General features: G+C 40.1%; 1 protein-coding gene across 1 annotated transcript in view; it reads left to right on the top strand.

Moving 5' to 3' along the window:
• Window positions 1-25,989, top strand: part of LOC149459884 (complement C3-like) — a 230,222-nt gene that overhangs the window by 142,363 nt on the left and 61,870 nt on the right. Inside the window, exons 25-28 of the mRNA XM_089680584.1 lie at window positions 1,769-1,826; window positions 9,352-9,508; window positions 12,236-12,325; window positions 14,226-14,376. Coding sequence (XP_089536710.1) covers window positions 1,769-1,826; window positions 9,352-9,508; window positions 12,236-12,325; window positions 14,226-14,376 — 456 coding nt within the window. The remainder of the gene's footprint in view (window positions 1-1,768; window positions 1,827-9,351; window positions 9,509-12,235; window positions 12,326-14,225; window positions 14,377-25,989) is intronic.

Genomic DNA, 25,989 nt, shown 5'->3' with positions numbered 1-25,989 from the left:
ACCAACATATAGTAGTCCTTAATTATGCCACATAATATCCAGAAGCATTCAGAAACATGTTGTCTAAGGTTTAGGTGAAAGAGCTGTTCCACATGTTTTGCCTAAACACTGCAGTGTACAACCCCTAAACTGATGGGTTGGTAAAATGGTTCTATAGAACCTTGGAAGGTATGATAAAAAAAGCAGTTGATAAGTGTGGGAAATACTGACTTTTTGTTATCATATCTAATATTTTCAGTACGGGAAATACCACAGTTGTTCTTAGGGTTTTCCTCCTTTAAACTTTTATATGATAGACTACTGGATATAACATGGGAAACATAGGAGAAGGAAGCCGCACCACACAAAAGTGTAATGAAATTTATTGCTTAGACGCTGAATAGGATAGCAGCAACATAGCTCAAGAAGCATAGGGAAAAGTTCATAACTGCTTTGCGAAAATCAAAGCCTTTTACTCAGGAACCTTTACCTTAGGAACCAGAGTCTTACTTTTGGTTCCCACTTTATAGAGTACATTTCTGGCAGCGACCCAATGAGATCAGAGGGATAATAAGTGATGTCAGCTTCTAGGTATACCAGCCAGGAAAGATAAAGCCCTCCAAATATACCATAGTGACCTAATAAGACCTTGGAAAGACTGAGGCTCAGAGAGCGACCCAAAAGTATCAACAGCAAATGGCGTTCATCAAGATGGCGTTGGTGATGTTTAGACAATCATGGTAATCTCATGATACGCCAATGTTCTTTGAAGCCTGGGACAGCTGACCTGTGTGTTCCTACGATGTAACTGGAACCCATTTCTTTGATAATGGGTTACCATGACTGTCTAAACATCACCAACGCCATCTTGATCCATGTGACAGGAGAGGAGAGAGTTGGTATTGACACACCACATTTGGAGGAACAAGCGGTTACCATTAGCAACACTGTTCCACTGGGATAGTCCCAAAAGCGTAAACGGTAATCCTAGAGATAGGTGGTCATGGGATGACGGTGAGTGTCAGTCCATGTGGGGCACTATTCTGAGCACAGTGGAGCACCTGTTGTATTGTACAAGGAGTTCACAATCAAGATTACTGGCACTTTGCACACTACTTTCACTTATTGGGACTGAATAATTAATACTGTTAATTATTAATTGTCATATTGATTTTGCACTATTTATTCATGGTCCATATGGTATTTACTTACCGGTATTAGGTTCTGTATTGAATTCAATAAACTAAATGAAACATCCTAATTTGACACTTATCCCATGCTCCGGTTAAATGAGTTGATAGAAAGGTTTGGCCCTGCTAGGCACATTTCCACTCTGAAATCTTACTAAGGGCTATTGGCAGATTTCTTTAAATTCCCGTAAAGAAAACTGCCCATGTTGCTAACGGCAACCAGGGAGACTTTTCATCTGTAATAAATCAAATGAAAGGGAGAACCTTATTGGTTAACAGTTATTATTTTCTTAAAAATGAGGTCACATTTTCTGTCTAGTACTACATAATGGCCCATTTTTGATAAAGTATATTTACTGTTTAAAACAACCACTGCTGTTGAAATCTTACTTTCCATTACACTTCACTCCATCATCCATTTTCTAAGGCTGATGTAGTATCCTAATGAAAAAGTAATCTTGGCGAAAATCAAATTTAATTTTGCCCATTGTACAGTATAATAGTACAAGTCAGCATTTTAGTCATACATGTATACCTTTCTACTAGGACTTAAACATAAAACAGATAGTAAATATAAATTTTTTTAAATCCTAAAACAGGTTATATACAACAGCTGGCTCATCGTTTGTCTGATCATTCTTTTCAAAAAAGCACTTGGTAAGATCCAGTTTTTCACCAGTATAACTTTGTTGAATTCTGTGCTGGCTGTAGTATATTGTGTGTAATGTATGGATGTGTTTGTGTGTGTATATATATATATATATATATATATATATATATATATATATATATATATATATATATGTGTGTGTATATGTACAGTTGCAAGAAAAAGTATGTGAACCCCTTGGGATTACGTGGAATTTTGCATGAATTGGGCATAAAATGTGCTCTGAACGTCATCTAAGTCACGACAATAGAAGAACACAGTCTGCTGAACATAATACTACACAAACATTAGATGTTGCCATGGTTTAATTGCACATAACATGTAAACATTCACAGTGCAGGGAGGAAAAAGTATGTGAACCTTTGGACTTAATAACTGGTTGACCCTCCTTTGGCAGCAATAACCTCAACCAAACGTTTCCTGTAGTTGCAGATCAGACCTGCACAACGATCTGGAGTAATTTTGGACCACTCCTCTTCACAAAGCTGTTTCAGTGTAGCAATATTCTTGGGATGTCTGGTGTGAATCGCTCTCTTAAGGTCATGCCACAGCATTTCAATGGGGTTGAGGTCAGGACTCTGACTGGGCCACTCCAGAAGGTGTATTCTGTGCTGTTGCAGCCATTGTTTTGTTGAATTACTTGTATGCTTTGGGTCATTGTCCTGTTGCATCACCCATCCTCTGCGGAGCTTCAGTTGGCGGACAGATGGTCGTACGTTTTCCTGCAAAATGTCTTGATAAACTCTGGAATTCATTTTCCCATCAATGACAACAACCCGTCCAGGCCCTGAGGCAGCAAAGCAGCCCCAAACCATGATGCTCCCTCCGCCATGTTTCACAGTGGGGATGAGGTTTTGATGTTGGTATGCTGTGCCTTTTTTTCTCCACACATAGTGTTGTGTGCTCTTCCCAAACAACTCAATCTTGGTTTCATCTGTCCACAGTATATTTTGCCAGTAGTGCTGTGGAACATCCAGGTGCTCTTTTGCAAACTTCAAACGTGCTGCAATATTCTTTTTGGACAGCAATGGCTTCCTCCGTGGTGTCCTCCTATGTACTCCATTTTTGTTTAATGTTTTCCTTATTGTAGATGTGTCAACAAAAATGTTAGCATGTGCCAGAGATTTCTGTAGGTCTTTAGCTGACACTCTGGGATTCTTCTTTACCTCATGCAGCATTCTGCGCTGTGCTCTTGCAGTAATTTTTACAGGACGACCACACCTAGGGAGAGTAGCAACAGTGCTAAACTTTCTCCATTTGTAGACAGTCTGTCTTACCGTGGACACATGAACATCAAGGCTTTTGGAGATACTTTTGTAACCCTTTCCAGCTTCATGCAAGTCAACAATTCTTGATCGTAGGTCTTCTGAGAGCTCTTTTCTGCGAGGCATGGTTCACATCAGACAGTGCTTCTTGAAACCAGTAAACCCAAAACAGGTGTGTGTTTTTTAAGGGAAGGACAGCTGTCAGCAACACATCCAATATCATCACACTGATTGGAGTCAAGGTTGGCTCACTCCTGGCTCCAATTAGCTCTGGGAGAAGTCATTAAGCTAGGGCCTCACATACTTTTTCCTCCCTGCACTGTGAATGTTTACATGTTATGTGCAATTAAACCATGGCAACATCTAATGTTTGTGTAGTATTATGTTCAGCAGACTGTGTTCTTCTATTGTTGTGACTTAGATGACGTTCAGAGCACATTTTATGCCCAAGTCATGCAAAACTCCACGTAATCCCAAGGGGTTCACATACTTTTTCTTGCAACTGTATGTGTGTGTGCATATATATATATATATATATATATATATATATATATATATATATATATATATATATATATATGTATTGAAAACATTGAAACACATATAATTCATTCTTGGATAAGCCAGTGATAAGACCACTTTACACACCAAAAGGACTCCTTACTATGTTAATGTATGCAGGAGGTACAGTCAGGTCCATAAATATTGGGACATCGACACAATTCTAACATTTTTGGCTCTATACACCACCACAATCGATTTGAAATGAAACAAACAAGATGTGCTTTAACTGCAGACTGTCAGCTTTAATTTGAGGGTATTTACATCCAAATCAGGTGAACGGTGTAGGAATTACAACAGTTTGCATATGTGCCTCCCATTTGTTAAGGGACCAAAAGTAATGGGACAGAATAATAATCATAAATCAAACTTTCACATTTTAATACTTGGTTGCAACTCCTTTGCAGTCAATTACAGCCTGAAGTCTGGAACGCATAGACATCACCAGACGCTGGGTTTCATCCCTGGTGATGCTCTGCCAGACCTCTACTGCAACTGTCTTCAGTTCCTGCTTGTTCTTGGGGCATTTTCCCTTCAGTTTTGTCTTCAGCAAGTGAAATACATGCTCAATCAGATTCAGGTCAGGTGATTGACTTGGCCATTGCATAACATTCCACTTCTTTCCCTTAAAAAACTCTTTGGTTGCTTTTGCAGTATGCTTTGGGTCATTGTCCATCTGTACTGTGAAGCGGCGTCCAATGAGTTCTGTTTGGCTGAATATGAGCAGATAATATTGCCCGAAACACTTCAGAATTCATTCTGCTGCTTTTGTCAGCAGTCACATCATCAATAAATACAAGAGAACCAGTTCCATTGGCAGCCATACATGCCCACGCCATGACACTACCACCACCATGCTTCACTGATGAGGTGGTATGCTTAGGATCATGAGCAGTTCCTTTCCTTCTCCATACTCTTCTCTTCCCATCACTCTGGTACAAGTTGATCTTGATCTCATCTGTCCATAGGATGTTGTTCCAGAACTGTGAAGGCTTTTTTAGATGTCGTTTGGCAAACTCTAATCTGGCCTTCCTGTTTTTGAGGCTCACCAATGGTTTACATCTTGTGGTGAACCCTCTGTATTCACTCTGGTGAAGTCTTCTCTTGATTGTTGACTTTGACACACATACACCTACCTCCTGGAGAGTGTTCTTGATCTGGCCAACTGTTGTGAAGGGTGTTTTCTTCACCAGGGAAAGAATTCTTCGGTCATCCACCACAGTTGTTTTCTGTGGTCTTCCGGGTCTTTTGGTGTTGCTGAGCTCACCGGTGCATTCCTTCTTTTTAAGAATGTTCCAAACAGTTGTTTTGGCCACACCTAATGTTTTTGCTATCTCTCTGATGGGTTTGTTTTGTTTTTTCAGCCTAATGATGGCTTGCTTCACTGATAGTGACAGCTCTTTGGATCTCATTTTGAGAGTTGACAGCAACAGATTCCAAATGCAAATAGCACACTTGAAATTAACTCTGAAACTTTTATCTGCTCATTGTAATTGGGATAATGAGGGAATAACACACACCTGGCCATGGAACAGCTGAGAAGCCAAGTGTCCCATTACTTTTGGTCCCTTAACAAGTGGGAGGCACATATGCAAACTGTTGTAATTCCTACACCGTTCACCTGATTTGGATGTAAATACCCTCAAATTAAAGCTGACAGTCTGCAGTTAAAGCACATCTTGTTTGTTTCATTTCAAATCGATTGTGGTGGTGTATAGAGCCAAAAATGTTAGAATTGTGTCGATGTCCCAATATTTATGGACCTGACTGTAATTACCTTACCTTGTTGTGTTGGGTTAACCTGTTTTTGGGTAAATATATGGAGAGTCAGCGGAAGTTTAAGAGCAGGTTATTTGCAAATAGATTGGGAAAAGTCTTAAATATTCATGATGTGACTGTTTATGGTGAAGAGAGCAGATTTGCCATAAACAAGACAAGTAGTATCTATTTAACTTTTTAATTAAAAGCTATGCATACAGCGATTCTAGGTCTAGACACATAAGATAAAACATGCTAATAAAAGTGGCCAATCAGAGTTCTTGCCATTGTACTGAACGGGGAAAATGTGTATATTAACACAGGACACAGAACACAGGATAGGATACATGGGACAGAGCATAGGTCAGGATACGGGTGACAAAACACAGATGACAGGACAGGTAGAGATCATGACTTACATTATTGTATGCATGGGAGCAACCTAGGTGCATATTATATATCAGACATATGCTGGATGGTGTACTATCTCTATGCTTGATATGAAGTATCTTGAATGGGACTTTGAGGGTTGTTGTTCATTGTAACATTTACAAGTATTCAGCTGGATTTCTGTTATCTGTAACAAATATCTTTATCCGAATAAATGCATCTCTCTGGAAAAGGACTATTGGTTGCTGCTGGAATAGTACATATATAAACATATACTGGTCATACGTCCTCCATTATTGATATAAGACAACAGATTTGTCTTATGAACTGTTTCTGTGTGGACTTCATTATAATAAGACAACACTGGCCTTCTATCCTGTCTTGCCATATGGTTTTAGCCAATGTGACTGAATGAAAGCTAGATTGTTTAGGAAGTTTATTTGACATTTTTAGTTCTACCCTACGTTGGTTCTTCACCTCCTTGTTCTATGCTTTACTGCAGTACAAAGATTTGATGGACCTGAGAAAGATGCTACATGTTGGGATGAGTGAAGGGAGTAACGTACACTATTTTTTATTGTAATCTAAACCGCTAGCCTGCACCCATGGAAATATTATTATATATATTATTATTATTATACAGGATTTAAATATACAGTGTGTATATATATATATATATATATATATATATATATATATATATATATATATATATATATACACACACACACACACACACACACACACACACACACAGAGATAACATAAAAGTCACATCAGATACTTGAGTACATTGTGTGGTATAGCAAAGGTTATGACAAATTGCCCTCCGCAAACAGGATATTATGCAAAACCTATATGCAAATAAGAGAACTATAGCCTTTGCTAAGTGGAAGAGTGGGTTTGCTAGAAAAAGTTGGCAGTGCCTCCACCCAGGGCAGGGTCTGTGTCTGTGAACAGAGGAGATTCCCTTCTTCTGAAATTAACAAGTAATCTAATCTGGAAGTATAGAGATGCACAACAGCATGGAAATAATACAAGCTTTATTTAAGAAAAGATCAATAGCAGTGCATACATCCAATGTACAAACAGTTATTATCTGTTGATCACGATGTGATATCTGTCTTTGGGGTTGATTTACTAAAACTGGAGAATGCAATATCTGGTGCATCTGAGCATGGTAGCTAATCATCTTCTAACTTCAGCTTGTTCAATTAAACTTTGAAAAAAAAAACTGGAAGCTGTTTGGTTTCCATGCAGAGCTGCACCAGATTTTACACTCTCCAGTTTTAGTATATCAATCCCTTTGTGTCAGAGACTTGATGAAAAGATCAGTGGTGATGGTGAGATTCTTCAGCTATTGTTCAACCAGCCTGGAATGCAGCTTCTCACAGGCAGTAGTGTGGCCTATCTACTCTGCCTTGTAGTCTCTAGAGGTTTCTACTCTGTCATGCAGTTAGACCGTTAACTACCAGAAGTGGCCATTGAATGCCTAACCTGGATCTAGTCTACCCTGGTTATAAAGCCCTAAGCCAAAACTAGCTAATGAATCCCAGGCCAGAAGGAACAAGGATAACTAAAATAACAGGAGCTGCATATTAACTCTATTGCAGTAAACAGGTTCACCTACTAATATACTGGTAGGTGACCACTACAAATGTAGCACAGACCAAGCAATTTGCGGCTGTGCATGTGAGATAATAAGTCTGTCAAAAGGACTTAGATACACACTCAAGAAGCTATGGGTAGCTGCAGTTAAACTATGAGAACTAGGGATGCAGATCCTTAGTATTTTCACGAGTACCTTCCATAGACACTTCTTGTTACACTGCATTGCTTGAGGACTCACAATGTGGGATATGGTTATTGGTGAGGCACCCCGGGGGAGGTGTATCCTCAAAAGCTTGCCAGTGAAGGTACAAGTCTATAACCCATGGCATATGAATGCTAGATAGGTTTTATATAATTTGGTTCCTGTTCACCTGTATTTTCATATTAGCCTTGTATCTTGTTTCCTGTTGTTGGATGAGGTTTTGTATTACTATTTTTAAATCTGACTTGAATCATGCTTGGTCTAATTCCCCCTTCCTTTAGTGTAGCTCACTGATCTCCTCATCCCTGATACCGCTGGTTCCCTGCACTTGGTATCCTTACTATACTAAATGTACCGATTATTCCCAATAGCGAGGCTGGAAATAGTTGGGTTCTCCTACTTGTTCAGTGGATTCTTGCCCTGTGTCTGTACCCAACAGCTCACTGACCATCCCTCTTGAAAAAATCAGGCTCCAGTTTCAAGGGTCTTTTTATTATTTATTATCGAAACACTCTAATACAGGAGGGAGAGTTTAATGTTGCAGGATACCCAAAAGCACAAAATAGGGTGACAGTCAACTGAGAGAGCAACCTCTATGAAAAAATTTTGATGGACAGAGCAAAGTCAAATAAATCTCTTACCCTTTTAGTGCAGTGCTCATTGTTCCTTAAAGCAAGATTTGACTTCTGTCCCTCTGTAAGCAGGCAAAACTACTTGAGTCTGTGGTTGAAGATACCTATTCCAAGGTGCAGAGCGCAGTCCAATCCTCAGCGATCCTTTTCAGGCAAGAGTGTCTCTGTTCAGCCCAGCTCCTTTCAGTCATCTGCTCAGGATCTAACTTGGTTTTCAGAGCTCTCAGCACATAGCACATACTAAGACCAGGCTCTGACAGCATATTTTTCACATTGTCCTCCTCCCAGGAGAACCTGCAGGAAGAAAAATTATGGAAATGTCCTTGCAAATATTTATCATCTCCCCAGACCATACCTCTGAAATAGCTGCTCAGGGACTGAGTGTGTCAGTTAAATATTCATGAACTAGGGGTTGATTGCCTTTCCTACACTGATTGCTAAACCTCCTTCAGCAACAGACTGAAGAAATCAACACCCCAAACTAAGAGAAAACCTACAAAACCAGGAAAAGGGAAACATTTGCTTAGGCTGGTTACAGCCTAGCAGTAGCACACACTTGGCATATTTGTGAGACTATAAATTAACATATTATCATATTATCCTTTTCTTTATCTGTGATTAAAAAAAATTAACTTTTTTACATCTATTCACCTTTTGCTTTGAGTTTTGCTTTTAGGGATCTACACGAGAAAGAGTTAATTAATATGTTTTTATATCAACCAGGGGCGGACTGACAACTCATGGGGCCCCCGGGCAATAGGGAATCATGGGGCCCCTGTGTCCTTGCCCAAACTTAAAAAAGCCTATGAAAACGGTACTAGGGGCATCTCATGGGGCCCCTGCTGACCCCAGGCTCTCGGGCCCAAGTTTCCAAATGGTCAGTCCGCTCCTGATATCAACTGCAAAGTAAAATCCACATTAGTGATTGCAAGCTATAATATTTTAAATGATCAAAAGCTCAAATGTCTATTAGTGTGAATCTTAACTCAAATTGCTATACTACTATGTTGGTAGTTTATTGACTTGGTCTTACCTTTTTTACTCATTTGAACAATGTATTCTTTGTTTTAAGGTTATTGCTTGTATTTTTCAGGCTGACTGCATATGTGGTGAAAATATTTGCTATGGCATACAGTTTAGCGGAAATTGATAAAGATATGATCTGCGACAGTTCGAAGTGGTTGGCCAGCAAACAAAAACCCAGTGGGGAATTTGTAGAGTATGGGACAGTTTATTCAAAGGCAATGCAGGTAGCATATTCATTTACTATTCTATTTTTTTTCTTTTCATTTTCTAATGTATAAGTATAGTCATATGTGATTCCCTGTGTACTATAGAGAACTACATATAGTATCCATAATACTCATTATAAGTATACCAAACAGGGTGGATTTGATTTAAATCAAACTGATTTAAATCACGATTTAAATCACAATTTAAATCACTAGTCAGTAAGGCTTGATTTAAATCATAGTTTTCTACATAAAGACTAATTCTTGCTGGTATAACTTTAATATGCAAGTAGATGAAGATTTTTAGAATAACAACTTTTCATATTAGTTTTTTTATCCCCAGTTTAATAGGTTAATCATTCATATTTGGACAACTTTTCTGTTGTACTTAGGAAGGAGAAAAATAATCATTACCTTAATAATAACAATTTAAATAGATTTATTCAACTGAAACAATAACATTACACCATATGTTATTTGCTTAAACATCCATGTTTGTTAACTAATTTGGCTAAACAAAATATATATATTTTAAGAAACTTAGACCGTCAGCCCCTTCCTCCTCACACTTAGTTTCACTTTCTTCTTGTGCAGATCTATTCTACTCCAAACAATCAGAAAAATATTGTTTCTATTCACTGAACTTCTTGAAACTTAGCACTGAAGGGGTTGATTCTGTATTCATAGGTTTGTAGAAGTTAGGATTAAGGTCTTTTTCGTAACTCTGTTCATGTTATAACATTTTTGCTGTGAAGAAGAGGCATGTGATCTCCACTGAGTCAAATTCAGTTTTGAGAACTGCAAAAGTAAACCGAGCATCTGTGATAACATCTTGTAGGCAGAGAAACTGCCCAATAATTTTACAAAAACCTCTGGAAGAGCATGACATTGTGAATGGATTAATGGAATTTATTCACCAAAACAATTAAACATATACAGCCTTATTCTACATAATTAAAAAACTAATCTTTATTTCATGATGGAATAACCTTTGGATGTTAATATATTTTCCTCACAAAGCATTTTATTAAAAAAAATCCAATTTAAATAAAAAAAATGAGATTTAAATAAAAAAAATCCGATTTAAATAAAAAAAAATCTGATTTTTTTGATTTTTTTAAAAAAAATCATTGATTTTTATCCACCCTGATACCAAATATAATGACCTCTGGTTCCAATTTTGTAATGCAGACTATTTTCTGATGTCAGATTGATATTATGTTTGTATTTAACAGACTGTGCCAGGTTTACTAGCACAGTTCTATTTGCCATTTATTAGTTGCATTATTTTCTCGGTAAACTTGGGCACTTGATCAAGCAATGAAAGCTTATCATAAGGTATATGTTCATATTACTTGTCAATAGTGGAACAGTCAGATGAGAAAGTGGACACTCTTTTAGATTATAAATCACCAGCTTAAAGCAGAGTTCCAGCCGTTTTTGTGTTTATTAAAAGTCAGCAGCTACAAAATCTGTAGCTGCTGACTTTTAATAAACACAAACTTACCTGTCCCAGGATCCTGTGATGTGCTCACCAGCGCTGTCCCTTCTCTCCCTCTTTACTCCTTGGTATCGGCATCTCAACTGTGGGCACCAGCTTGAGGCTTCACAACTGGGTGCTCACTGTACATGCGCGAGTTGACCTGTACCTCCTGATTGGTCCAACAGTCTTCTGGGACCTGTGAAGTGTCCCAGAAAATTGCGAGAGGGAAGGAGGGGGGCTGAACTTCCACCACCTCAGTTCGCCAAACTGAGCCTGAAGTGGGAGTGGGTACCTGTCAAAACCAGGTATCCGCTCCCCCCTCACCCCAAAAAAGTGCCAAATGTGGCAGTGGAGGGGAGGCAGAAAAGCAGAGCTTCCTTTTTTGGGTGGAGCTCCACTTTAAAGAGTTAACATGTATCGAAAGCCAACACTTTTATTTTTGAATAAAGTGGGACGTGTTAAAAGCCCTGCCTGTTTTTTATCTGGGGCTCCATTAGAAAGCTTTTTCTTCACTTTCTGTCTTGTTTACAGTGGTTTTGCCAAACAATAAATGAGAGATGATAAAAACATTTTTTTACTTCAGTCCCCTTGCTTTGTGTCTGGTAAAATGTTATCGCCAGCACAGGAAGTGTTCTAACCCTTTCCCACCGTATCCAAAAGGAAAAAAAGCTTTTGGCTTGACATACACTTTACAGTTGTAGTAAATGCCGCTTTCCAACTTTTACCTAAAGGTAAACTTATAATAAAGCTTACCTGTAGGTGCACGTTTAGGGTATATCCACATGTTTTGCAGTTGGCGATGTCTCTGGTGCAGGCACACTGCACTCACACACTGTATGCGCTGTCAATCCAGAGCGCTGTGCCATGACCTTGACCTTCATGTGCATGGGAGTGATGTCATTGCGGCTTGTCATTCACAGGCTCCGTCCATTCAAATGGCCGGAGCCTGTGAACCTGGAAGGAAGACCAAGTAAAGATGGAAAAAGTTGTTAATAAACCAAAATTGCTAACAGGCACCCTCAGAAGCCTGCACATCGGTTCTCTTTTCCAAATCAGAGCCCCAAGCACTAAATATTTGGAAACTATATAATACACAAGTAACAACTTCAAGGTCAAGTGCCCAGCCTTACCCCCTCCTGTCTCCTAAGCCACACTAATGACTTAAAACGTTGTATGTCAACGTACATAATGGACTTATTCTCAAATGTTGTGCTTGCATCTCTCTTTGCAAAGTATTAAGAAAACCTGTTGCTTCTTTATAGGGTGGATATATTGGGTCTGAATCTTCATCATCCCTCACCGCTTTTGTCCTAATTGCATTAGCTGAAGTTAAAGAGAGATGTAATGCTACAGTAAGTGCCAGAGAAATATGTAGAAATGGTGCAATTACATTTTCATGTAAATATGCAATGTTACCCTTTAAAATTTGATATTTTACATTGGCCTGCAAAGTAATGAAACCACCTATAAAAATATGAATAAGTAAAGTGCAGCGCTCAAAATTATGATATGAAATTTTACAAAATTCTATCTAAATAGTTCGATCAAAAATAAAAGTTCATAAAATCTTGCGAACGATTCATGAATATGGTGAGCACAGCTTATAACAAATCTGGATAATGGCAGAAATGCGCACTCACCGACCGCGCACAGGAAATGCGCATATATGTATCAAATCCCCCAGATGTCCTTATCCTCCGGGAAGAGGTGTCGTCAGTCAATCTGCTGGGCTAGCAGGGCCTCCTTAGATTTGGATCAGCCAGGATACATGTTCTTTCCAGGTACAGGGTTCCCTCCTCTGGACAGGATATGTAGCTGGGTCTGTCAATCCCTCAGTGAGGGGCAAAAAATGGAAGAGTACCCATAGTGTAGTATGCTAAATGTTTTATTGTTGAAAAAATCTTGCAAAGAACAAGTCAGTGACAATATTGGCAAATTGCCAGAACAATCACAGTGAAGAGCTAATAAAAGTAAATAAAAGCAAGTTACTGACCCTAGCAATAGTTGGCCGTCAGACCTCCACGTGGTCTGAACGGCAAGATCAGGCGTCACAGGCTGTCAGTTCCTCCTGAGGCCTTTCGTGCTAAGAATAAAAATATGGACATGCATGAGACAGATCGACGATGATACAAATTGAAGTCAACCAACAATCTTGACAGTGTTAGTCAAGATAAGCAAATATAAAGTGTATTTATTAAAGCATATCTATGGGCTCAAGCACATTGGGCTTAAAAATGCCACTTTGTAGGCATTTCAAGGTTTTTTTTTTCCAGCCTGTGAAAGCAACCTTATTGTCAGTCTATGTGTCCATGCATAAATACAGGCATATTAGAAGAGGAGAATTTACAGGCTGAAAAAAAAAAATATCACAAGGGCATTCAGGAGACGAACTTTTGAGAAAAAAAACACTTGGCGGGCCTAAACGCTAAGGGCATTTGAGCATTGCAGGGTTAATGCATTTAATTAATATTCTGGTCAATGGAATCCATTACCACTCAAATGTGCCTAAACTCTTGTGCAATACATGGCTTTAGGTACATTTCTAAGCTGCTTTTCACCTGCCAGGAGTTCTGGCATGAGAAATTAAGCTCATCCTTTTTTTTTGTTTTATATAAAGGAGGAAAGTGTTAGCAAACCTGAAAACTTTTTATTCTGTGTGACTGCCAGGAGGATTCGCCCTCCAATTGTCCTGGTGAACACTATCAGTGACACTGGATGTAAGAGGAAATCCAAAATTTTGAGTTTTCACTTGAATGGAAAAAAGGGGAAAGTTTTTACACTTGCTGAGGAAACAGCTGTCTAAAGCTGGCCATACATTATACAATTATCTGGAGATTTTTGGTTTAGATTTACCAAAAACCATGTAATAGGAAGACAAACCTAAACAACACTTTCAGTTGTATCCAATCAGGCAAGCCCTTGCACTACACAGTTGAAGGTAAATCTAAAGGAAATTGGGCAGAAAATTGGAAGATAATTGTATAATGTATGGCCAGCCTTACAGAGAATTTACCTGCCTTTGAAGAGATTTATTCTAATTCCTGTTAGCAAAAAAGGAAAGAGGATTTAACATGTTCTATATTCAGAAAAGAAAGTAAAAAAAAAAAAAAGTTGATATACATTTAAGAGGGCAATTTAACTAATTTTAAAATATCATTGAAAACAGCTGAACATTTGTTTTCATGTAGTATTATTGTGATTTTCAGCTAGACATACACTTACCATTTCTGGAATTTTTCTCTTTATTTTTAGGAAGTTCAAGATGCAATACAGAATGCCAAGAAATATCTTGAAAAAAACCTATCTTTGAAACAAACGTACAGTGCAGTAATCACTTCATATGCCCTGGCTTTAGTGGGAAGCACTGAAAATGAAGATTTCATTGATCACTTTGCAAATGAAAGTTAGTATGTCCACAATTATCTTTGAGTGAGGTTTGAAAACTTTAGCATTTATATAAGTCAATTAAACTCCTGGGATATTGATCTGGTCAGTTAAGTGACAGAGGGGGTTGTTAATCAGTTTCAGCTGCTTTACTGTTAATGAAGTTAACAACAGGTGCACTAGATGGGCAACAATGAGACAACCCCCAAAACAGCAAAACAGGAATGGTTTTACAGGTTGAGGCAACTGACATTTTTTTCCCTACTCATCTTTTCAGACTGTTTTTCACTAGTTTTGCAATTGGCTAGGGTCAGTGTCACTACTGGTATCATGAGGCGATACCTGGAAACAACAGAGGTTGCACAGGCAGTCCAACTCCTCCTGGGTGGCAATACGTGTCATTGCCTGAAGGTATGCTGTGTCTCCCAACACAGTCTCAAGAGCATGGAGGAGATTCCAGGAGACAGGCAGTTACTCTAGGAGAGCTGGACAGGGCCGTAGAAGGTCCTTAACCCATCAGAAGGACCGGTATCTGCTCCTTTGTGCAAGGAGGAACAGGATGCGCACTGCTAGAGCCTTACAAAATGACCTCCAGCAGGTCACTGGTAGGAATGTCTCTGACCAAACAATCAGAAAGAAACTTCATGAGGGTGGCCTGAGGGCCCAACATCCTCTAGTGGGTCCTGTGCTCACTGCCCGACACCATAGAGCTCGACAGGCATTTGCCATTGAACACCAGAATTGGCAAGTCCACCACTGGTGCCGGGTACTTTTTACAGATGAGAGCAGGTTCGCCCTTAGCACATGTGACAGACATGAAAGGGTCTGGAGAAGCCATGGAGAACATTATGCTGCCTATAACATTGTTCAGCATGACCGTTTTGGTGGGGAGTCTGTGATGGTCTGGGGAGGCATATCCATGGAGGGACGCACAGACTTCTACAGGCTAGACAATGACACCCTGACTGCCATTAGGTATGGCATGAAATCCTTGGACCCATTGTCAGACCCTATGCTGGTGCAGTGGGTCTTGGGTTCCTCCTGGTGCACAACAATGCCCTACCTTATGTGGCGAAAGTATGCAGGCAGTTCCTGGAGGATGAAAGAATTGATACCATTGAATGGCCCTCACGCTCACCTGACCTAAATCCAATAGAACACCCCTGGGATATCATGCTTCAGCCCATCCAACACCGCCAGGTTGCACCTCAGACTGTCCAGGAGCTCAATGATGCCCTGGTCCAGATCTGGGAGGAAATACCCTAGAACACCATCCGTTGTCTCATTAGGAGCATACCCCGATGTTGTCAGGCATGCATACAAGCATGTGGAGGCCATTTTGAGTACCATTTTGAGTTGCTGCAATGAAATTTTGGCAAAATAGACTAGTCTGGTGCATCACTTTTTCACTTTGATTTTAAGGGTGTTGATAATTTCGTAGGTTGATAATTTTCATTTCCATCAAACGATGGGGCTTCCTTACACTCCTAACACATTACCCAGTCCATATCAGTATAGATATCTAGCATGATAATTTTCTCCCCATGGAGAACTTATGTGTTTTCAAAGTGTTCCTTTAATTTTTTTGAGCAGTATATATATATATATATATATATATATATATATATATATATATATATATATATATACCATATTTTCCGGCGTATAAGACGACTGGGAGTATAAAACAACCCTCTACTTTTCCTGTTAAAATATAGGGTTTGGGCTATACTCGCCGTAAAAGACTACCCCTCTTCCAACGCACACCAAATAAAAATTAAAAAACATCAGATTTGATTTCAATATGGTAATTTTAATTCAAATGCTTATGACATGCAGATACCTAGCAGGAAAACTGTCACTTATAAACATAAGGCTGTTTGTCATCAAACATGTAAACATAAACAGTGCAAGTGGATTAAACTTTTCCTAATTCACTTTAAAGCTGAAAGGAAGGATAAGACAATAAACCCATGGGAGCTGCCATGCTGTTTGTTTTCTAAGCAGTCAACCAAACTGGAACTGATGATGATAGGAGGAAGCTAACAAACAATAGAGAGAGAGCAAGTTCCTGGCGAGTCAGCAACGCCCATCATAACTGCAAGGTTTTGCTGGTGTGACAGTTTCCCTTTAAAAGCCTTCAAAATCCTCCTGTTCGTCATCTGATATCATAAGTACATCAATGACATCTTGTGATACATTTGTAAGGCAGTCATCGTATGGATCTAATTTCGTATCAGATGGTGTGGTCTCAGCTTCGGCTTCCTCTTCATCTTGCCACAAGTAGTCATCGTCCATACCATCTAATGAATTTGATATGCCACACTTCTTGAAAGACTTGATTACTGTTTCTGCATCAATATCATTCCAGGCTTTTATGACAAACTTGCACAAAACATCCAACTGTGGAGAACGCATGTTTCCTCCTTTTGTGAATGACTTTTCGCCGCTAACCATCCACTCATTCCACTGTTCTTGAATGCGATCTTTAAATGGCTTGTGTAGGCACACATCCAGTGGCTGTACCAACGATGTCAATCCTGCAGGAATAACTGCAGCATCTGTGTTTATTCTTGCAAGCCTTTGCTTGGTGCTGGGAGTTAAATGAGCCCTGAACATATCCCACACCAGTAGACTACGTTTTTGAATAAGTCCACCTGGTCGCCTGCTCCATACATTATCAAGCCATAGCTTTACCCCTTCTTCATCCATCATTCGCATGTACAAAACAACCAACAGGAACTTGAGTTTCGGCATTGTTTTTCTTTTAAAAATATTCATTGGTCTCAGTTTGGCGCCATCAGCTGTGCATGCTAGTATCACTGTAAAACTGGACTTCTCATGTCCTGTTGTTTTAATTAAAATTGTTTTTTCACCTTTTGGATGGACAGTTTTATTTTCAACCATATCAAAATTCATTGGAGTTTCATCCATATTTCCGATACTACTTAACGCATAGCCATGTTTATTGCGCTGTTGTATTACGTATCGATGGAAACTATTTACTTTGGCATCAAGATCTGCAGGTAATTTTTGTGCAATTTTCGTCTTTTGCCTCAGTGTCATATTATGCCTTTCCAAGAATCTAGTACACCAGGATACAGTGGCCTTAAATCTGTTGCTGTGATCTGGGTTAGATTTGGCCCACTGAAGTGCAAACAAACGTATTTTATTTCGTGTCACTATATAACTGTTTTGGCAATGCTCATTCACCATGTCTGCTACATGTTTTTCGAGTTCTGGCCAATGTGGGGTGCCTCTTCTTAATGCACACTTACCCCTTGGCATACTCTTTAATGCTTTTTCATTTGATTTTCAGTCCCGAACCATCTTTTCTGTTACTCCATATTGTCTTGCAGCAGCAGAGTTATTCTGTTCTATGGCAAAGTTTACAACTTTAGGTTTCAAACTGGCTTTATATTTCTTTCTTCTTGCTGGTGGAGCCATGATGGGGTCTTGACTGTTATCCATTTGTATACTGTACTGTATGTACTGGTGCTGTACTGTATGAACCAGTAAAGATACTGGTGCTGTACTGTATGAACTGGTACAGATACTGGTGCTGTACTGTATGAACCGGTACAGATACTGGTGCTGTACTGTATGAACCGGTACAGATACTGGTGCTGTACTGCATGAACCGGTACAGATACTGGTGCTGTACTGCATGAACCGGTAAAGATACTGGTGCTGTACTGTATGAACCGGTAAAGATACTGGTGCTGTACTGTATGAACCGGTAAAGATACTGGTGCTGTACTGTATGAACCGGTACAGATACTGGTGCTGTACTGTATGAACCGGTACAGATACTGGTGCTGTACTGTATGAACCGGTACAGATACTGGTGCTGTACTGTATGAACCGGTACAGATACTGGTGCTGTACTGTATGAACCGGTAAAGATACTGGTGCTGTACTGTATGAACCGGTAAAGATACTGGTGCTGTACTGTATGAACCGGTAAAGATACTGGTGCTGTACTGTATGAAAGTAGAAAAGATACTGGTGCTGTACTGTATGAACCGGTACAGATACTGGTGCTGTACTGTATGAACCGGTAAAGATACTGGTGCTGTACTGTATGAACCGGTACAGATACTGGTGCTGTACTGTATGAACCGGTACAGATACTGGTGCTGTACTGTATGAACCGGTACAGATACTGGTGCTGTACTGTATGAACCGGTACAGATACTGGTGCTGTACTGTATGAACCGGTACAGATACTGGTGCTGTACTGTATGAACCGGTAAAGATACTGGTGCTGTACTGTATGAATCGGTAAAGATACTGGTGCTGTACTGTATTCACCACCACATGTATCTGTATTTTTTCACCACAGATAAGATGCACACCAAACTTCATTAGAGATGTGCTGTTCCATCATTAGAATTGGTTGAAGTGCAGATGCTCCTGCTTCCCCCTGCCTTCCCTCAGAATCGCCAATCCAACCCAGTATACAACAACCAATCACGGCAAGCGATGTATTTTCTGTGCACACTGCATACAAAGCCTGCTTGGATTGGGAGGGTCAGCTCTCCCTGCCTGCCCAGCCCTCCCTGTCTCCAAGATGATCAGAGCGGTACCGTAGTTTGCACAGAACTGCCACAGTGAAGACATTATTATTATGATGATAATGCTTAGCTAATTACCGTATTTCATTAAGAAATTGCCACGAAGGGGTCAATTCAGCAAGGTCGGATGCAGCAGTTGAGTGCTCGATTGATCGTGACTGAAACTGTGACATGCGCAGAAGCGTCAGGGATACACATCTTCATGGGCATACTCATCTTGCCGCTACCCGATGTGTATCCCTGACGCTTCTCTGCACGTCACAGTTTCAGTCAAGCTCAATCGAGTACTCAACTGCTGCATCCGACCTTGCTGAAGTTTCATGCAGTTCTGTTATGAATGGTGATCGGCGATCGTCTACTGCTGCCGAAGACATGCGCAGAAGCGTCAGCTCGGAAGTAGTATAAGAAGACCCCCAACTTTGTAGAAGATTTCCATGGGTTAAAAAGTCGTCTTATACGCCGGAAAATACGACATATATAATTTATATAAGAAAAGTCTCAGGTAATCACTCTACATGTTTTGCCTAGTTTGGCTTCATCAGGAAGATTACTGTTAATGAGGACACAGCTACATTAACAAAACCAATGAAATAATAATTGAAACACAATCAGTATCCTATATTGAAACTGGGTTGCACGATTATTCTCACCACAAATGAGTAGCCACTCAGATCTGAAACCATATTTTCTTCTGAAAGTAACTTAGCGAGGGATGGTAGATGAATATGAATTTCTGCGAATGCCATGGTAGCGCAAGGTACACCACAGTAGAAGCATAACTACCCAACAAAAATGGTTCTAAAAGAATATATATTATACAGTACTGTGCAAATGCTTTAGTTAGGTATGAAAAACTGCTGTAAATTAAAAATGCTTTTAGAAATAGAAGTATTAATAGTTTATTTTTTATCATTTAACAAAATGAGTAAAAAAAAAAAAAATGAACAGAAGAGAAATCCATATCAAATCAATATTTGGTGTGACCACCCTTTGCCTTCAAAACAGCAGCAATTCTTCTTGGCACACTTGCACACAGTTTTTGAAGGAACTCGGCAGGTAGATTGTTCCAAAAATCTTGGAGAATTAACCACAGATCTTCTATGGATGTAGGCTTCCTCAAATCCTTCAGTCTCTTCATGTAATACCAGACAAATTCCATGATATTGATTAGGACCCTGTGGGGGCCAAATCACCACTTCCACTTGTCCTTCTTTACACTGAAGAGAGTTCTTAATGACATTAAATGAAATATATATATATAGCATATATAGTGCTAATACATCACAAACCAACAAAATCATATAATCAATATTGTGACTTGTGAAAAAAGTGATAACACAAATAAAAGTGACCAACACTAGTGAAAGGGTCACCTTGGTGACCTGCAATAGTGATACACACACGAAATATTAAATAAATATAAACTCATGTTAGTGTCCTTATTTCTTCTCAAAAAAACTTTTAAACCAAACACTTTTTAGTCCATGAATCACAAATGATAAGTGTTTATAAAAACATGCAATGTGTATAAAGTGGTAAATTCGTGCAAGTGCCAGCATACTCTTTATCCACTCCAGCTGCAGTGCCTCCTCACCTCCTTAATGCGACCTCTAAGGGCCAAATAAGCATTCAGGATCACTCTGGATCCTTCACATCACCGGCTAGTAACTCTCCTTTGGCAAGGATCACTGATGGTCTCCTGTTCCTCCTCCAATGCCTCCTCCTGTGCCCTTTATAAAGGTACTTTGTGGGGTATATTACTCACAATACCAGTGAGTAATAAAAGAGATCCTCCATAGTGTAGTATTTAATGCAGTCTTTTATTAAAAACAAATCAAGTACACTCACATGTATATGCAGTCCCTTCCTCCTGCTGTATGTGGGTAAGCTGCATCCATGTGGTACTTCCTGGGTGTACTGGGTGTACTAAGATGGTGTCCTCCACCGGAAGTGCGTCACTCGCATCGGAAGCTGCATATTGGCGTACCTACGTGTTACGTCACGTGGTCTCGTGACTTCCTGATTTTGTTGGTTTGTGATGTATTAGCACTATATATGCTATATATACCGTATTTTCCGGCGTATAAGATGACTTTTCAACCCCTGACAATCTTCTGAAAAGTCGGGGGTCGTCTTATACGCCGGTGCAAGACGGTGTCAGGGCGGCAGTTTTTTGAGGGGCGGCGCGGCGCCGCCCCCCCCTCCTCCTCCAACGGACACTATGTACAGGGGTGGGCAGAGGGGCTGCTGTACCTTATCTGGCTCTGGTCCCACGACGATCCGGTCCAGGAAGCGCGGCTGCTCCTTCTTTCAGTTCGGCCGCTCGATGGTCATCCGGCCGCTCGGCTCCGCCTCCTCACCGGTGATTGGGCGCCAGCACTGGAAAGGCACACAGGCGACCAATCACCGGCGAGGAGGCGGAGCCGAGCGGCCCCGCGAAAATCGAGCGGCCGAACTGGAAGAAGGAGCAGCCGCTCCTCTCCCCCACTGACACTAACGATGGGGCACTATTCCTCCTCCACACTGACACCAACGATGAGGCACTGTTCCTCCCCCACTGACACCAACGATGAGGCACTGTTCTCCCCCACTGACACCAATGATGAGGCACTGTTCTCCCCCACTGACACCAACGATGAGGCACTGTTCCTCCCCCACTGACACCAACGATGAGGCACTGTTCTCCCCACTGATACCAATGATGGGGCACTATTCCTCCTCCCCACTGACACCAATGATGGGGCACTATTCTCCCCACTGATACCAATGATGGGGCACTATTCCTCCCCCACTGACACCAATGATGGGGCACTATTCCTCCCACTGATAGCAACGATGGGGCACTATTCTCCCCACTGATACCAATGATGGGGCACTATTCCTCCCACTGACACCAACGATGGGGCACTATTCCTCCCACTGATACCAACGATGCACTATTCCTCCTCCCCACTGACACTAACGATGGGGCACTATTCTCCCCACTGACACCAATGATGGGGCACTATTCTCCCCACTGATACCAATGATGGGGCGCAATTCCTCCCACTGACACCAATGATGGGGCGCAATTCCTCCCACTGACACCAATGATGGCGCGCAATTCCTGCCACTGATACCCCAATGATGGGGCACTATTCCTCCCACTGACACCAATGATGGGACACTATTCCTCCCACTGACACTAATGATGGGACACTATTCCTCCCACTGACACCAATGATGGGGCACGATTCTTCCCACTGACACCAATGATGGGGCACTATTCCTCCCACTGACTAATGATGGGGCACTATTCCTCCCACTGACTAACGATGGGGCACTATTCCTCCCACTGACTAATGATGGGGCACTATTCCTCACACACTGACACTAATGATGGGGCACCATCATTGGTGTCAGTGGGAGGAATAGTGTCCCATCATTGGTATCAGTGGGAGGAATAGTGCCCCATCATTGGTGTCAGTGGGAGGAGTAGTGTCTCATCATTGGTGTCAGTGGGAGGAATAGCACCCCATCATTGGAATACCATACTGAAATAGCATACCATATTGAAATCAAATCTGATGTTTTTTCATTTTTATTTGGTGTGCGTTGGAAGAGGGGTAGTCTTATACGGCGAGTATAGCTCAAACCCTATATTTTAACAGGAAAAGTAGGGGGTCGTCTTATACGCCCAGTCATCTTATACGCTGGAAAATACAGTATATATATTTCAGTTTTTGTTTTTTGTTGTTAGCGCTGCACCATTTATTTTACATTCATCTATTGATTGGTTATCACAATTTGGTGTTGGCTGCTAGTGATCAGGGCTTATTTCCATATCAGCGCAGGAGGATTTCTAGTATATTTTCTTAATGACATTGGCTATATGTTTGGGTTTTTTGTCCTGGTGCAGAATAAATTTGGGGCCATTCACACACCTCCCTGATGGTATGGCAGGATGGATAACTACCTGCATTTCTCAGTATTGAGGACAACCTCCACCATGCTTCACTGTTGCCTGCAAACACTCATTATTGTACCACTCTCTAGCCCTTCAGTCAACAAACTGCCTCCTGTTATAGCTAAAAATGTTACATTTTGACTCATCAGTCCAGAGCACCTGCTGCCATTTTTCTGCACCCCACTTCCTTTGTTTTTGTGCATAATCAAATCTTAGCCTTGTTTCCACATCCTATGCATGAAAACATAGGAAATGGGGTGCAGAAAAATGGCAGCAGGTGCTCTGGACTTAAAAATAGTGAAAAATAAAAAGTGCAATAAACTACTACTCCCAATTTTCCATGCAGCGCTATGTTGCATACAAAAAAAATATATAATAAAATAAAAGTGAAATACTGAAATAAAAGTTTACATGCAAGATAGAGCTAAAAGTCCTCAGACATGCCTTAAAAAAAACAAAACAAAAAAAAAAAAACAAACATCCTCTGAAGTGAATCCAGTGATTACCATGTGTAGCTGTGAGACACCACTCCCCCTTGGTATACACTCTCTGGTTCAAAATGCCTCTGATATACATGATAGGCATATTGCGCTCTGTATAACTCCAAGGGAAGTGCTGATACATCATTCCTTCAGAGGTTAGGGAAAGCTCATAATACATGTAACTATAATACATGTATGTAACATAAATACATGTATGTTACATAATACATGTAACATAATCCATGGGCCTCTTGGCTACTTCTCTGATTAACGGTCTCTTTGTCCAGCCTGTCAGTTTAGGTGGACGGCCATATCTTGGTAGGTTGTAGGTTTGCAGTTGTGCCATACTGTTTCCATTTTCGTATGATGGATTGAACAGTGCTCCATGAGATGTTCAAGGCTTGGGACATTCTTTTATAACCTAACCCTGCTTTAAACTGAGATTAAATTACACACACAGGTGGACTCTATTTACTAATTAGGTGATTTCTGAAGGCAATTGGTTCCTCTAGATTTTAGTTAGGGTATCAGTGTAAAGGGGGCTGAATACAAATGCACACCACACTTTTCCAATCTATTTGTAAAAACTGTTGAAAACCATTAATCATTATCCTTGCACTTCACAAATATGTGCCGCTTTGTGCTGGTCTATCACATATAATCCCAATAAAATACATTTATGTTTTTGGTTGTAAGTTACATGACAAAATGTGGATAATTTCAAGGGATATGAATACTTTTTCAAGGCACTGTACTAAAATTCCTTATCAAAAATACCCAGAGGGCACTCATGCTGCATAACTTGACCAGGGCTGTTGTATTGGATATTTTGAGGTTTTGCACAGTTGCCATAGTTAGCATATCAATTGCAGCCTGCAAAATCCAAAAGGGAAGGCAAACTGAAAAAAACTCTCCAAACAATATAAACTAATCCAAGCATTGCACTGTACTTAATCCAAAGCCTATCAAGCAAATATCAGGGCTGAATATCTAACATAGATAAAACCTGTTTTTATCTCACTATTTCCATATTTAATCTCAGTGTTTGGTCCAAAGGTTCATAAAATAAATAATAAAAAGCCATCCCCTTTAAATATAAATACAGAATTTGCTGTTATGAACTGTGAATACTGACAATCCATCAGGTTAATATAAGCCTGATTGTTTGCAGCATAATTCCTCTGGGCTCCGGCATGATGGTTGCCGGGTAGATCAGAATTTATGCCTTCTCCATTCTGCCGACATGTCATGTCACAAATATTAGTGGCTAGTGTGCATGACCTAGTGTCCCTGTCCACATACTGCACCACACAATGCCTTCACAGCCGATGGGGAACATCAGAACCAGGGGGAAGGAGCTGGCCAGCGCATAGACACCTAGTGGACTAGGGCAGTGTTGCACAGAAAGGACAAGAGTGTTGTTATCTCAGTTTACTCTCTATGTCACCCCAGGGAAAAAAAACTTTGAGAGACACAGACAGCAACTGGTATTGCTCCACAGAGAACAAGAGAGGAAAGAAGGGGATTTAGCTAAGGGAGGCAAAAAAAGGCAGTCCTCTGCACTACCTAAAGTTTTACGCTGGGTGTGAATAATAGTGGTGACCCTCACCACCCCAGCACCTTGGGCATCCGTATGGTTACTCGAAACTCACCTGTATCTCACCCACCCCCCATTTGCAACCAGGAATGCAATAAAGTGATGGTTCAGAGTGCAAGCAGTCTAACATTAGTGGATGAGAAAACCTGAAAAGCAACCTCAAAAAACATGACAAAAGAATTACAAACTGAATCCAAAACATAAATCACAACCTAATATTCAATCATTCAGAAGCATATGATAAAAATGTAATGTAATTCTGATCACACATTACATATAAAAATATAAAAAAACCTTCATAGAAAATGGCTGAAACAACTTGGTAAGCAAGGGTAACCCTACAAAAATGGTTTATAACTGAGCGACTCATTGAGATCTGGGCATTGTGTAGTTCGTAAAGTATAATTTCATCTAGTTTTTAGCTGCAACAAAGTTTTATTAATATTACCCTTAAGACATGTTTGAGGGTGAAAAGTTACGGTAGACAAATCAAAGTTATAATATAGCCCGTTGTGCCTGATAAATAGAGTTTCCATTTTGGTTTTTGCAATTAATGTTGTATGGTCCCTGATGCATTTAAAAAAGGAGTGTTTCATTTTGCCAACATAGAATGCACTGCATGTACATTTAATTAAATATACTACACCTACTGTTTGGCATGTTATTCGATGTTTAGGTTTCCATATTTGGCTGTTAGAGAGAATCACTTCCTGACACTTTGAAATGAACCAACAATGATTGCATTTCCTTTACAGGACTGTACCAGTTATTAAAGCCAGTGACTTTTATTTCTCATAATCTTTATTAGCTTTTCCTTCAAGAAAAAGACAGCATATAGGGTATAGAAAAGTTACAAACAAAGATATTTCCCAACATGGGAAAAGTAATATATCTAAAAAGAAAAGGATCAAAACGACGACCAGAGTAAAGAGGATATCGCTTATACATATATCAGGCTTGCATATTCTATGGCAATACAGAATGAGATTAATAGCACATTAACTATACATCAGTAATCAGTGAAATGGCG

The sequence above is a fragment of the Staurois parvus genome, unplaced genomic scaffold, assembly GCF_062004578.1.
Source record: "Staurois parvus isolate SC_StPar_1 unplaced genomic scaffold, SC_StPar_1.0 ptg000244l, whole genome shotgun sequence".
NCBI classification, from domain to species: domain Eukaryota; kingdom Metazoa; phylum Chordata; class Amphibia; order Anura; family Ranidae; genus Staurois; species Staurois parvus.
This window is presented reverse-complemented; position numbering and strand designations above follow the sequence as displayed.